Source organism: Dipteris shenzhenensis, chromosome 16, assembly GCF_047967505.1.
Source record: "Dipteris shenzhenensis isolate YYH24624 ecotype China chromosome 16, Dip_SZ_1.0, whole genome shotgun sequence".
Classification (NCBI taxonomy): Eukaryota; Viridiplantae; Streptophyta; class Polypodiopsida; order Gleicheniales; family Dipteridaceae; genus Dipteris; species Dipteris shenzhenensis.
In genome coordinates, this window is record NC_141611.1 from 7,401,401 (window position 1) to 7,415,233 (window position 13,833).

General features: G+C 45.5%; 1 protein-coding gene across 1 annotated transcript in view; it reads right to left on the reverse strand.

Moving 5' to 3' along the window:
* Positions 1 to 2,732: 2,732 nt before the first annotated feature.
* LOC147892484 (E3 ubiquitin protein ligase DRIP2-like) overlaps positions 2,733 to 13,833 on the reverse strand; it is a 40,107-nt gene continuing 29,006 nt past the window's right edge. Inside the window, exons 3-6 of the mRNA XM_087387408.1 lie at positions 3,695 to 4,753; positions 3,486 to 3,536; positions 3,249 to 3,321; positions 2,733 to 3,166 (exon numbers count right to left, since the gene is read on the reverse strand). Coding sequence (XP_087243534.1) covers positions 2,972 to 3,166; positions 3,249 to 3,321; positions 3,486 to 3,536; positions 3,695 to 4,753 — 1,378 coding nt within the window. The 3' untranslated portion in view covers positions 2,733 to 2,971. The remainder of the gene's footprint in view (positions 3,167 to 3,248; positions 3,322 to 3,485; positions 3,537 to 3,694; positions 4,754 to 13,833) is intronic.

The window sequence follows — 13,833 nt, forward strand, 5'->3', positions numbered from 1 at the left end:
GAAGCATGGACTCTCTGGTGCTCAGTTCGTTAGGGCTGTCCACTTAGTGCATTGCTTTATGCTATTTCTACACATCCCATGCTTCAGTCTATATAATTGAATCTGCTAGCAATAGATATGCTTCATGGTTTGGACATTCCTAGCAATGGTATGCTGATTGCTTAAGTATATGTTGATGAGTCCTTTTTTACTCCAAGGAATACTCAACAAGATTTATCCTCTCTCATGCAAGCACTCTCTCTTTTTGGTTTGGTTGCTCGCCTTCATGTTAATTTTCAGAAATCCAAATTGTTACCTTTGCATTCCAAGGAATGGCATTTTCTTTTATGGCTTGGTGAAATTGTCCAACCAAATCAGTTGGTTCGTCATTTGGGTTATCCTCTTGGTTGGATGATTACTCATCGACATCAATCTGATTGGGTTTGGCAAAATTGAAGAAGAAACTTGAATACTGGAAACTTGCCACATGGCCTTTGCATGTTAGGCTACAGATTGTTCAATCCATTCTTAAGGCATATATTCAGTTTTATTTGCCCTTAATCATGTTCAAAAAAGGGCATCTTGTAGTCTTCATGTCTTTGGTCATGGAAGCCTTTTGGCGCTCTAAACATGGCAAAAAAGTTTGTGATTACTTTCGGTTCAGCATCTATGTTCTCCCAAGATGCATGGAGGACTTAATATTCTGAATCTTCATGTACATATTGTTGCTCATAAAGGCTAAATGATGCTGCAATTTATGCAAGGTTCTCAGCCATGGGCTGCCATGATGTGTCATTTTCTCTCTCAACTTACTACCCCTGCCTTTGGTTATTAGTAGCCCACTACATGACTTTATCTTAGGTTCTATTCAGAGAAAAATCAAAGGCTGCCCACTAATCTCCAACATGTTGTTGGACTTGAAACATATTCTATCTCACTTGAAATGGAAGGGCAGGGATTCTTTACGAGGCAATTCTTTACGTTCTGAAAGCATACATTGGTAGAGCATTTTCCCCTTCGTTGGCTTTGGAAGAGCCTCGACGTTCGTATTTTCTGAGTATTAAGGGGATCCATTCTGTTGCAGATGTGATTCATGATGGGACCCCTCTTTCTTTTCCTCAGGCTGTTGCAAAATTTAGTCTTGGCATGCATTACCATCCTATTTGGTATCTTATTACTCATATGCTTCAGCCTTATATTCCAATACCTCCTTTGGAAATTTAGAAACTTCATTTGCCAGGGTCGATATGTCGTCCCTTGAAGCTGTCTCACATAAATAGTTTCTTCTTGGTGCAAGGTTCTTCAACCCTTGCCTTGCGTTTTACATGGGGCAAACAACCTTTGGCATATGAATCGTCCTGCATAATGGTAGCGACAGAGATTGCAAGGGATTTGGAAATCTAAAATTCCACTTCGATGGCAAGTTTTTCTTTGGAGAATATTGTTAGGAGTTCTTCCACCTGGACAGCTTTTGTCACGCAGACATGTTGCTCCATCTGTTTGTCACAGATGCTTGGCTCCACGAGAGTCAAGTGCCTCATCTTCTTTGGCATTGCTCTCACATACGTGACTTTTTGGGTTGTTGTGCCAACATTTACATAGAATTTTGTAATCTGCTTTTGGAAAAATTTTATGGTTATTTGGGATTCACCCACATAGACAGGGTTTTGATTTTGTTTTTTGTATGGGTTCGATATTGGGCACTATGGACTCTCTGGACAGATAGAAATCATAGAGTCTTTCGTGATCCCGTTCTCCACTATACTCTTTCTTCAAGCACTCTTTGCAGTAATATTTTTTTGATTGCTTGCAAACAGGTACTTTTGATCATGATGTATATTTGTCATATCTTGACATCTTCTCTTGATGTACTTGAGCACATCTTGCTTTGGGATTGTGACTCTGTAATATAAAAGAAAAATCTTTTCACAAAAAAAAAGAGTGTGTGTGTGTGTGCGCGCGCGCGCTCCCTAACATTGTGTAGAATAGTAAAACTTGATTATCTTTACTTCTGAAAGGATCTCCATTTTAATTAGATTGATGATTAATTCACCTGTGCATGATTTCTATTTTTTAACCTATGCTGATTACATGCCCAATATTTTTAATTTTGTAAGTCTACAATGTGAGAATCTCAATATATGTTACTAGTTAGTCAAAGGCAAGTGATTACAAGACACTAATTAACTAATCTTGTCCTCTAGGCAATTTTTAGGATACTCTTGAACCTTTCAAAAATGCTCAATCAAAGCGGCATGCAATTAGATATTTTCATTTTTAGGGGTGTGTTCAATGTTAATATTTCCATGCATGAAATTTAGCATTGCTCTTTCTTGAAGGAATGTAGGCAACATGCTGTAAATCTCCCTTATATTCGTCACCTTAGCATTCCAAAAGTAGACATGCCCAACATTGTTCAAATTTAAGAGCAATCATAAAGGCTACTTGTGGCTTCTTAGCTTTCATACACCATAACTTAGGGGTTGAAAGGGACTCAATTATTTCAAAAGTTACTAAATTTTAGAGACAGTGATGGAAACAAAGGTAAAATGTATTTAGTGGCACTATAACTTTAATAGAAAGAGCCAACATATTTTGGCAAATGAAAGTACCTCAAAAGTTATATCTATCATCACACTAACTTGAGTATTAATTTCCTTTGTGACCTACACTTAGGTAGTCTCCAAGTTGTCTCCCAAGTGATTGAAACCTTGAAGCTTACTAACGTTACTATTAAAACAAGCCACCTTTCAGACTTTGAAACTATCACAAAATGATTGGAGTGAGCAATGGAGGTTTATGCTAGACACATATGTTTTAAAGACAAGTCTAGATAATTCCAAGGTGAGCAAGTACCCTTGCTAGGAAAACGCTTGCCATGGGGGGTGCAAAGTACTAGTAAACAAGAAGAGCATGTCTCTTTAGGACAAGAGGTGCCACAAAATATAAGAATTGTTGAGCATTACATCTTGCTTTGCAATTCAGGCCAAGACTAAATGTCACATCCAGCGAGCTCTTCATACCCAACTTTCGGTAGCCCATACGTAAGCACCATCATGCGATCGTCCACCGATCTTCCCTTAACCTGGGTCCATTCGGATGCAGGCATGGTTGCATACCAAGTTCTCCGTACACTCTCCAAAGGCAAACTTGGAACCACAGGATGACCTCGGCAAGTGATCTCTACCTAAAAAAGATAGATATTTACTATTATCCAGCAAAGAAGATGCTGACAAGAGACAGCCCTTCTCCTCATAAACACGTCTCACCTGGCTTGCACTTTCCAGATCAAGCTTCTCCATAAGGTACTTCTTCACGGTGGAAACTGGGAGCTGGGCATCTCTGAGAAAAAAAATGAGGTTACTCCAAAATTTTCCAAGCAGAATGTCCAAATATACACTTAATAATGTATAACACCTAAAGTTGCAGAAGAGCTTAGAAGGGCCTACAATTCTAGCGGAGATGAAAGCAACACACAAAGGCTACAGCATTTCACAAGTTCTTACTTTATTCGAAGATAGCGTGTGTGTATTTGAGGAAGAGCATTAGTACCCATCCTGCAATATTCAATGCCACAACCCTAGCTTAGATCGCAATGACATTCAAATGCTCACTCTATCAGGATGGAGTTTCGTATGTACAACAGTTTGGTAACCAGTATACTGGAAAGAAACAATTCCAAATCAGCATGAGATCACTGGTTCTGGATGTTGACTGGTTATCAGCGGCTTGAAGGGTAAACCAGAACCCAACTTTTTTTCTATGATGTCTTGTAATTGATGCATCGTTGGAATAACTTCGACTTGAACCCTTATCCATAACAATGGGAAGCTTGTTCAATGCCATAGTGCTCTTCATTAGCGGAGGGAAATTCGGTTCCTGCTTCTGTTCACAAGAATCTACACTGGGAACCGTTGAATACCAGCGTAAGTTCTTTACTTTTGAAGAAGACCGCATGTTTTCACTTTTTCCTTTTTCATGCAAATAAACAGGATTGCAACCCTGTGTAGTTTCAGTGTGCTCAATACAACCTGCTTGATCAATTGCCATGTTCACAACGTGTGCACGTGCTGATGGCATTTCAAGGCGCTCTTTCATTCTAGAGAATATGGTCGGTGGCTCAAAATCAGCCCCATCATAAGTCTCCATCGGATTATGCTTGCCAAGGAACTTGTCATATCGATCTGTTGTCTCAAATCTTTGAGAAAGAACAAGCTCTGTGGCAGAGAGCTTGGAAGTTTCAGAAATATACATTCGCAGGTTAGACAAATAATTACCAGTATTTGAAGAAAGGTCTGGGACTGTTGAGAGTTCTTTTGACAGCTCTGGAACAAACAGTTCTCCCTTTAGTGTTTGGAAGGCTTCTGTCTCACTCATCTCTCTCTTTTCATCAGTAATAATCTCCCTTTTTGGCCTTCCTTGAGAAACATTTGTGACTTTCCCATCGAAATTGCATTCCTCTTGGATATTGCCATCAGTTCTGTTAACTTCTAAGCAACCTTTTTCTGCTCCAAAATTTTCAGTGTTCACCTTATCACATGCATTTGCTGCACTTGCAGATCTAATCATTATAGATCTTTGGAGACCCACTTTGTCCTGCAGCTCACACTTCTTGGACTGGGTAAGGGTGAACCTGATACCAAGGGAAGCCAGAGACCGCTCTTTCCTTCGAACAGGTACACGTGACTTGAAATGAACTTTGGTAATAACCTTCCTCTTCTTTGTCTTGATAGGGAATATTTTGGTGCATACATCATCAAGTTGATGATCAGCCCTGTTCAGTAGGAGGTTAGCACTGTCAAATTTATAAGAAAGCATGTTTTATCAATTTGAGACATTTTGCAACACTACTGCTATCACCGTCAAATATATTTATTAATACTCTCATAAATATCACCCCAATTATAAATCTCAATCTATCACTACCCATTCTAAGAAATTTGGTAGGGGAAAAAATAACATGGGCTTACCTTCCTTTCTAAACATTTGTCAAAAACAGGCAGTGTGAACCTTCAAATAAAAGTATTTCCTTGTTGGTAGTCTATGTATAAGTCAAGTGTGAGACATTGGCCACCACCCTTGGCTGCACAGTTGGGACTCCCAAACCGCCTCGAGCTCTTGGAGCAATCACACCTTCCCATGGAACTGAATGGTCTCTTTCTTCCTCTCAGAGGAGGGGTTTACTGGACCGCCGGGGTACACCTAGATTCATCTCCCACATGCATTGACGATCTCCATTGGATGGCTTCAGGTATCTTCACACAAGGTACGGGCTCAGATAGGGCAGGCAGAGGGCATCCCACGTGAGAGATGGATCTGCACCGTATGTGATATTCAGGAGACCGAGGCAGAGGAACACTTTGCATTCAAATGCCTTGTGTACTGTGAGATCAGTGGACAGGTGAACCCTATTATATATACCGGTCTCCCAAAGCACCTTCTGGATGGGTGGCTTCGCATACTCAGCCACCACCCAATAGTATTTCCCCCCCCAAAAAAAAGTACTTTTGGCATTGGTTTTTGGAGGCTATCCTAATGTTTTTTGGGAATTCTGACGGTTCTCTCCCAATCCGCGCCCAATACCTCCCCTCCTCCCCCAGCCTTGTGGGCACCCAGAAGGGTATGATAGGGTTCTCCCTCACTGTCTTTTCAACAGCAGTTTTGGTGTACTTAGAGAGTTTCTGCCACACCTTGATCAAGGACACGTGGCTGTTTTCCTCCCCAAGGGCCAGGGACATAGAGGTAAGCTTTTCCGAGCACGGAGGAGAGCACAAGAGGGAATGTTAGAGCCCAGTAAGAGGACGACCACATACTTTTTCTCCGGCAACCTGGGCCAGGGGCAGCAAACACCTAATCTCGCTACTCTTTGACATGGGAGATAGATGACGGTGGCACTTGTCAGATGGCAAGCTTCCTCTTGGAGGCTTCAGAGACGAGGAAGGGACCCAGACACTCTGGACATGCTGATCAGGAACAGCGATCCATCATTGGTTTTCTCCCTGGACGACGCCAATCCTCACCAGATCTAGAGCCACTATCAAACAAGATCAACTTACCTATCCTCAAACGACCAATGGACTTTGTCCCACAAACAGCATACATAGGCCCAATCACCCAAACGTATAACCGATTTGGCAGCCGACTAGTGGCCTCCCATAGTTACCCTTTACATTTTGGGCTCTCTCTCTCTCTCTCTCTCTCTCTCTCAGTGATTCCGTGATGTATTTATTTCCTTGTTTTAGACACCAGCCTTGGAGTGTGGGTGCCCATTTTAAATAGCCTCACCCCTCAGCTTTCATTGTATCTGGGATTTTTTCAGTCTCATAGACCCTTCGGTTGCTAGTAAAATTTCTTTCTTTCTTCTTTTTCCCATAGGAAACAAAAAACAAAAAATCCTCCTCCAAAGAAGCTCAATGAGTTGCTGAGAACCAGCATAAGCTGGATGAGTACATACAGAAGCCACCTCAATGTGTTGCAAAATAACTGCCCTTGAATTCCATGGAGAATCCACACCCTCATCTTCTCCTAAATCTCTCCATAAACCATTGAAATTGCTGTTTCACACTGATTACACACCTATAGGAAACCCCAAATGCCAAACTCTAGTATTAATCCCATCCATTGAGACCCATATTTGAAGTTCTTTTCTTTTCCCCTAGAGAAAATAAATTCCTATTAATGCTTGAGAAGAAACCAACCATACAAATATGCTATCCATGTGGTGCTGATCGAGGAAGAAAACCAATAAAGAGAACACTGGCTGTCAACAGCTTGTTTTCAGAAAACCTAGCTCACTGCCAAAAACAAGGACCAACAACCAGGGTGGGGACTATTCAACCAATGAATGCCTCGCTTTGTGAATATGACCTGCAAGCCAAGCCTTGTAGAAACACACCCGGCTATTGCGGTTGTCCAAGATCCCATCGTCCATGCTCCCATATGGTATATAGATGCCAAATGGCAACGAGGGTGGCCCTACGAGAGGGACCTGATGGCCTTCTAGCACCAAACTGCAATGGGTGACCTAGATGTTCCAAGCAGTAATGCCAAACGTCATCTCCAAATACTATCCGCAGGTGAAGACACGAACTGGGGGAGTTGTTGCCTTCTGTACCTCAATCTGGAAGACCCTCTATTGATGGATCTTGTAGGCTGGTGTAACTGTGTCAATGAAGGAGGTGTGATCCCCCTCCGTCAATACCCAAGTAAAGCATCCTCAACATCCTAGCACTGATTGTGAGGGTCCCTTGCCAGATCCTTTGCACTATGGGCAGCTCCATAGACAGTGTGCTATCATCCTGAGGTCTCTATCCATGAATCGGTGGCACCTCCCATCCACTTGCATCTACTCTAGGCATGGGTCATATGAGCAGGGTACCTGCTCCTTGATCCACCAATGCTGCTCTCTCCAAGGGGTCCAAGTGACCACCTCAAGCTAAAGATGGTGACCAGTGCATATAGTGCGAGACAAAGGGCACCTCTATAATCCTCTTAGAATGCCCTACTCTCAAAGACCAAAACCATTGACCTAGTTCTCAGTGTACCTCTCGAAGAGGGCGGCCCTCCCCCAACCAGAGCCATGAATGCGACCGGTCCTGTCCCAAAGTGACTGTTGTTGGGTCGAGGGACCAACCCTTTCCAAGGTGACCCACTACTTCGATCCTTAGCCACTCAAGCAGCTCCACGGCCCCATCCACTCTGGCCTTGCCTCTGCCTCTGGTTGAAGAAAAGCCCCCTGGGTCCGCTTAGTAATGCATAGGGCGGAAGGCATCGAGGGCTCAATGCATATAAAGGATCCTCAAGGGCATCCTTGTCCTAGAGTATTCTTTGTACCAGCTTGAGGAGCTGAGGCTCTGTATAGAACAATCCTCCAGGACTTGGAGAGTCTATCTCTAGCATCCTTATATCCACCCCCATTAGGTCAAAGAGAGCTCTCGCACATGCCTTCTTGAGGGAGCTGACTCCATGCTTCAAAGGAACTAGCCGGGCCATCGTCCCACTATGCCCAACCAATGTACGTCCATTGCCCAAGCATGAAGCCCTCCTGATCTCGACCCTCAGAGTGCAAGAGAAGGCACTCAGAATCTCATGACACCGAGGGATGGCTCAAATAAGTCCTCCATACAGACGTTGCCAAACCCTATGTAAACTTCTCGTCAACGGTTAACCCTTCCAAGTGAGGGGGCCCTCTGAGAAGATCCATCAATGAGACTGCATCCACAAACCTCTTGCGCAGGGGATGTTCCTGAGGAGCCCCATTGATGTAAGGGCTCTGATCTTGGGGTTAGACCACACATTACTAGCTTGCCTCTGCATCTCTAGATCAATAGTACAGAGTCCTCCCTCCACATGTGGTAGGAAAACTCTTTGCCAAGCTACCCTGGCTCTAGCTTGCCTCTGCATCTCTAGATCGATAGTACAGAGTCCTCCCTCCACATGTGGTAGGAAAACTCTCTGTGTGGTCAACTCAACAATTTCCTTAAGGTTTGACCAAAGGCGGCTGCTCTCAAACCTCACCCTCTAGCCTCTTTCGTCCTTCCTCTCTAGGTTTCTTTTTAGCTCCCCTTGCCCAAATCAGCCTTGCAACTGAGTGATTGAGTAGCTTTACCTTCGATATGGGATAGTTGCTGCATACAATTCCCCATTCTCTCCAAAGGTGGGAATAGGCATGTGTGAAGCCCTTTGCAAGTGCCTGTAAAAGACAATCTCTCAACTGAGTGCAACACTTAAAACAAAAAGACGTCTTCCTTCAGTGTGTTGGAGCAGACAAGACAGTACCACCTTTGGCTATGATACAATGTTGGAATTGAAGGAACTACTGCATTGTAACCCTACGCGGAATGATCTCAAATCCTCAATGATCTCTCACACAAGATAGGTGCACACACTCATTGAAATTTCACTTAAAAAATACAGCAGAGAAGAGAGAAGAAGAACCGAGATTTTATTTATTTATTTATTATTTTGCCGAAAAGAGACTTTTGTAAGTATGAAAGAACCTCAAAGAGCAAAGCTCAGTGGAAAAGTACATCATGCAAGAACCAAATTGAAATCAAGCTCTTGTAACAAAGCAAGAAAATAACCTAGGTTGAGGCTGATAGTGCCACCTCAACCACGAAGGGGCTTCCGAGACGAATCGTGAGCAGCACCACTCCCTCCAGAAGACATTCCTCTTGGTAGAGGCTGCTCATGAAGACCCTTGCATAGTTCCCCAAATGGCTACCAAAGAGTGTACTGTATCCATTCAAATACTAGCCAACGTGTGTGTTGGATGGACCTGGGAACCATCCAAGGCCTCTACACATCTGGATCTCCAAATATTCCACGCTGAAATGCTCGCTAAAATCTCCCAAGAAGTATCCACAGATGCATGCGCAGGTCTGTACGGAGAGCCAGGAACCTCGTCTAGAGAACATGACTCAACCAAATGTAATTGAATTGAAAGAGCGATAAGATTCATGTGTCTCATAGAACGCCTGAAGCCCCGAAAGAGAGCCATGCTACCGAGCCCAGGTCAAAGGAGAATGCATAAATGTGCTCAACAGTCTAGCGATCCCCTTCTAAATGATTCTCGACTGTTTGCAGTCCCATAGGCATGTTGAATAGAGTCATCAAGAAAGAGACAACGAGAACAAGGGGAATCATCCTTGAACTTCGACCTCCACTGGTTCACATTAATCCCTCCATGAATAGAAAGCCAAAAGAAAAGAGTATTTTTCTATTCTTGCAAATCAACAAATTTGAAAATTCTCCCAATGAGGAGCTCTTGTGGGCTTCCAACCTTCAAGGCTGATCCGAAACCTCATGGCATCACTAACTGTGTATCAAAAGAAGGAGAGGCTCTTCTCTCGGTGCCTTTCATCAATCCATTCCCACTCCCTGAGATCCCACTACACATACTTAGTGGGATAACCTCCATAGAGCCAAAGCCTCCATGAGTCCAAGGGAATATGATTAGGATTAGGGTCTATGTACCATCCTACCTCTAAAAAACATTGTTCCACATGACCTACAACCTTGCATAAGAATACCGTCTGCAGATCTAGATAATTCCTAGAGTGAACATCGAAGACCAACGCATCCCCTTCTAACCCTCAAAGTCCCATAACTTGAAGTGGGATCTCTGATCTCGTAAAGGCTCTGAGCTACGTGTCCCTAGAGTGAAACCTATCACCTGGAAGAACCCAATCCAAGGGTATGGCTACATCAATCTACTAGATTCTCCTTGTACTTCAACTAAGGTGACTTACTAAATGGAGTTTGCGATCATCTAGAAGGCATCTAAAAATCCTCCAAGAGCTTATAGAGGAAGCAAGCCTAGGTGTGGATCTAAAATATTGAGGCCACCTTCCCACTTGGATAGGATAAGAGTCTTCTAAGCCACATTGGCTCTGGTATCTACCAACCCATCTAAAAATAAAATTCCTTGTCGGCCTTCTAAGTTGAGTGATGCTATCACTAGAATGGCACCAAAAAGAACAAATAAACCAAGCATGGACAACAATACCTGGTTAACTACCACTACCCTGGAATTGAGGTCAAGTTTAATTGAGCTCCAAAAAAGAAGCTTCCTACCGACACTCTCCAGCACAAGAGCGAATTGCTGAGAAGGAGATATGCCACACCGACTTGGCTGCCCAGGTATTTGACAAAAACGCCCCTTTGGATCCAAGTTAAACTAATGTTAGCCACCCAGGCAGGATTATCCTCATCACTAATCCAAAAGCCATCGGATTTGTTCCAATTATTGTGTGCGCCTGCTACAACGCAAAACAAATCCAAGGCTGCTCCAAAGGAAGTGAGGTTTTCTAAATTGACATTAAAAAAAACAGCAATATCATCAGGAAGCTCACTATCCAAGAGCTCCTCATCCTGTCTAAGAGGAGGCCTCAACCCAACAATGTCCGCTTGGGATCTAAAAAATCTGCTCATTGCTTCAGCCATAAATAAATACACGAAAGGGGTAAGAGGGCATCCCTGATGAACTGATCTAGAAATCTGAAATCTCTCCCCCTTTCTCCTATGATGAGCACCTAGCTGTGGGCAGATTTGTATGAGGAGGAAACCCCTCTAATCCATGCATCTAAGAATCCAAAGCGTGCAAGGAAACCTTCCTAAAAACTCCAATCTACTTTGTCATATGCCTCTTCAAAATCCACGAGTAGATGGTGAGGCGCTGGCCACTCAGCATAGCCCAATTTGAAGCTTCCCAGAAGGAGAAAATATTATACAAAATGCTTCTTCCATGCATGAAGCCGACTGAGACTTTATTCATCCACAAGTGTGGGAATACCTACTCATAAAACAGCTGAACACATCCAGCAAAGGGTGCTGGTCCAAACATCAATCAAGGAAGATTGCTAGCGCTGAGAACTACAAAAGGGATTTGTCCTTACACTCCTTTAGTCTGCGGGGCCTTGAGGGGATTCAGTGGTTTGAGGAAGTGTGCAAACTAAATGCCTTTACATAGGGCAGGAGGGAGGGGGGGGGATACAGCCCCTACAAAATACCCAACCCAGTCAGTAGACAGGCCGACCCTGTCTACAAGTGACCAACCACAAAAATGGCGACCTGTTTGATCCTTTTGCTGCCTCCAGCCTATAGATCCTGCTACTCCACTCCCAGGCCTATAAATAAGCCCTGGCAGTCCATTCTAGAATCCTTTCCATATCTGGAAGTCCATATATGCCAGCCTACAATACTCCCTATGATCTCCCAAACTGGGTGCCGAGTCATCGCTCCTGCATCTGTCTCTGTCAGATGCCAAGGGAAGCTGTCCATGTATGCCCAGGTGGCCTACGTGATGAAGAAAACTGGATCCTGCCTAGAGAACTCATAAGCCAAGTGATGTCCCATCTCGGTGCTGCACCAGCAAACGGCTCCCCAAGTGACCGGTCCTAGCTCGGGTGCAGCCCTCGCTAAGATCCCCATGACTCCCTTCCACACTATCTGAGCATGCGAGCAGCTCCAAAGGCAGTGCTTCAGGGACGACTCCTGAAAACACATCTGGCAGTGCCCCTCCTGCCCCATTTGCCTCAGCGATCTGCCAACTGGTAGCCCCTTGTGGGCCACCATCCAAAGAAAGTAAGAGATCTTCCTCGGCCGCCAGCTTGCCCAAAGAGTCTTCCAGAATGTGCGAAGAAAAGCCAGAGATATCCCTTGGGCATACCAACTATGTGCCTGTGTGGGTAGCCTGCGCTGGAGAGCCCAAAGAGCACGCCTACCAGTACGCGCACTGTATGAGAAGAAGGGGGTAGGGTTCTCTGAGGTCTCCAGTGGTGGCCAGTGCCACTCCCCTGGGTCCCACTCCACCTCTGTCAAGGAGTGGCCCTCCCAAATCCAGAGTCTCCAGTCCTGGTCCTGCATAATCAGGGGGTCTATATGCCACGTTTTCCCTTGCAGCCCTATGATGCGAAGGCATTGCCAGGGAAGCTGGGGGTCGATCACGGCCTCTCTGCTCTGGAGATGGCTACCATCGGCGACGGAGAAGAAGTGAATCGAGGAGTCCGAGAAAAGGCCTGCAACCACCAAAGGAATGCCATGGGGTGTGAACTGCCCTAGCCACCTCTCATCTCCCGGGAGGAGCTGTCTGGTGATCATGGGAATCCTCCAACCTGTAGGAATGGCAGCATCGATCTCCGCTCGCCGAGCCTGGATCCCACGTGCCGTACCTACTGCTGCTGCCAACTCGCCTAGGCTGACGTCCCTCCAAACCCGGAGCGAGCGCGTAGGCCCACGCGCCCAGAGCGCCCATGGGATATGGGATCTCTCTCCAAGCTGGCGACCTGTATCATCTGTCACCTGGCTGCTCCAGATCAGGGGCTGTCTGTCTATCTCCTCTCGGCAGCTAGGGGGAACCTGAGAGAGGCTGTGCCGCAACTTTCTCCAGACCGAGACGAGGCCATGGAGGAAGGGGGAACGGGGCTGAGTCAGTGGGGCTAAAGTGAAAATCCACCAGATAGACGGCTGCCAATCACCCCCTCTCTGGGGGATACACGCGCTGAGACCATGCTGAAGCAAGAGCTTCCACGTCTGCCCTCCTGGGGTCAGACCACAGATGACTAACTTGCCAAGTAATGCCTGACTCTGCAGTTCTAGATCTATGATGCCAAGACTGCCCTCTATCTGGGGGAGAATGACCGTCTGCCAGGCGACCCGGGCTTTGGTGGTGCCGGAACCATCTGAGCCAGACCAAAGAAAGTTCTGCACCAGTCTCCTCAGCTGGGCTACACACGATCTCGAGAAACACCAGCAAGATGCCACGTACCAAGCGGTGGCAAGAAGGACCTGATTGACCACAAGGGCCCTGCCTGCCAAAGATAGCCGAGCTGTGCTCCAAAAGGCTAGCTTCCATTGTATGGAGACTAGGACCGGTAAGAATTGCTGAGCCGGAGTGATATCCTGACCTACCTGGAATCCCAGGTAACGTGTCATCTGTCCTCTAGGGATCTAGCGAAACCCCAGGAAAATACCCCATTGTCAGCTGGCGCCCGGATCCGTAAGAAAACCAACTGACTTATGCCAGTTGATTTTCGCCCCAGCGCCTAGGCAAAAAACCTCTAAAGACAGTCTCACTCGCTCCAGTGACTCAATATCATCCTGCACATACAGGGCCGTGTCATTTGCATACTCGGAGTCCAGAAGTTCTGCATCGTCCCGAATAGGGAGGCGCATCCCTCGAAGACCAGTGGTACGGGCTCGTAGGATGTGAATCATGGCCTCCGCAAAAAATAGGAAGAGGTAGGGCGCAAGCGGGCAGCCCTGACGCACCGAGCGCTCGAGGGTGAATCTCTCCCTCATCCTGCCGCTGATGATAACCCGGCTAGAGGTCGATCTGTAGAGACTAGCAATACC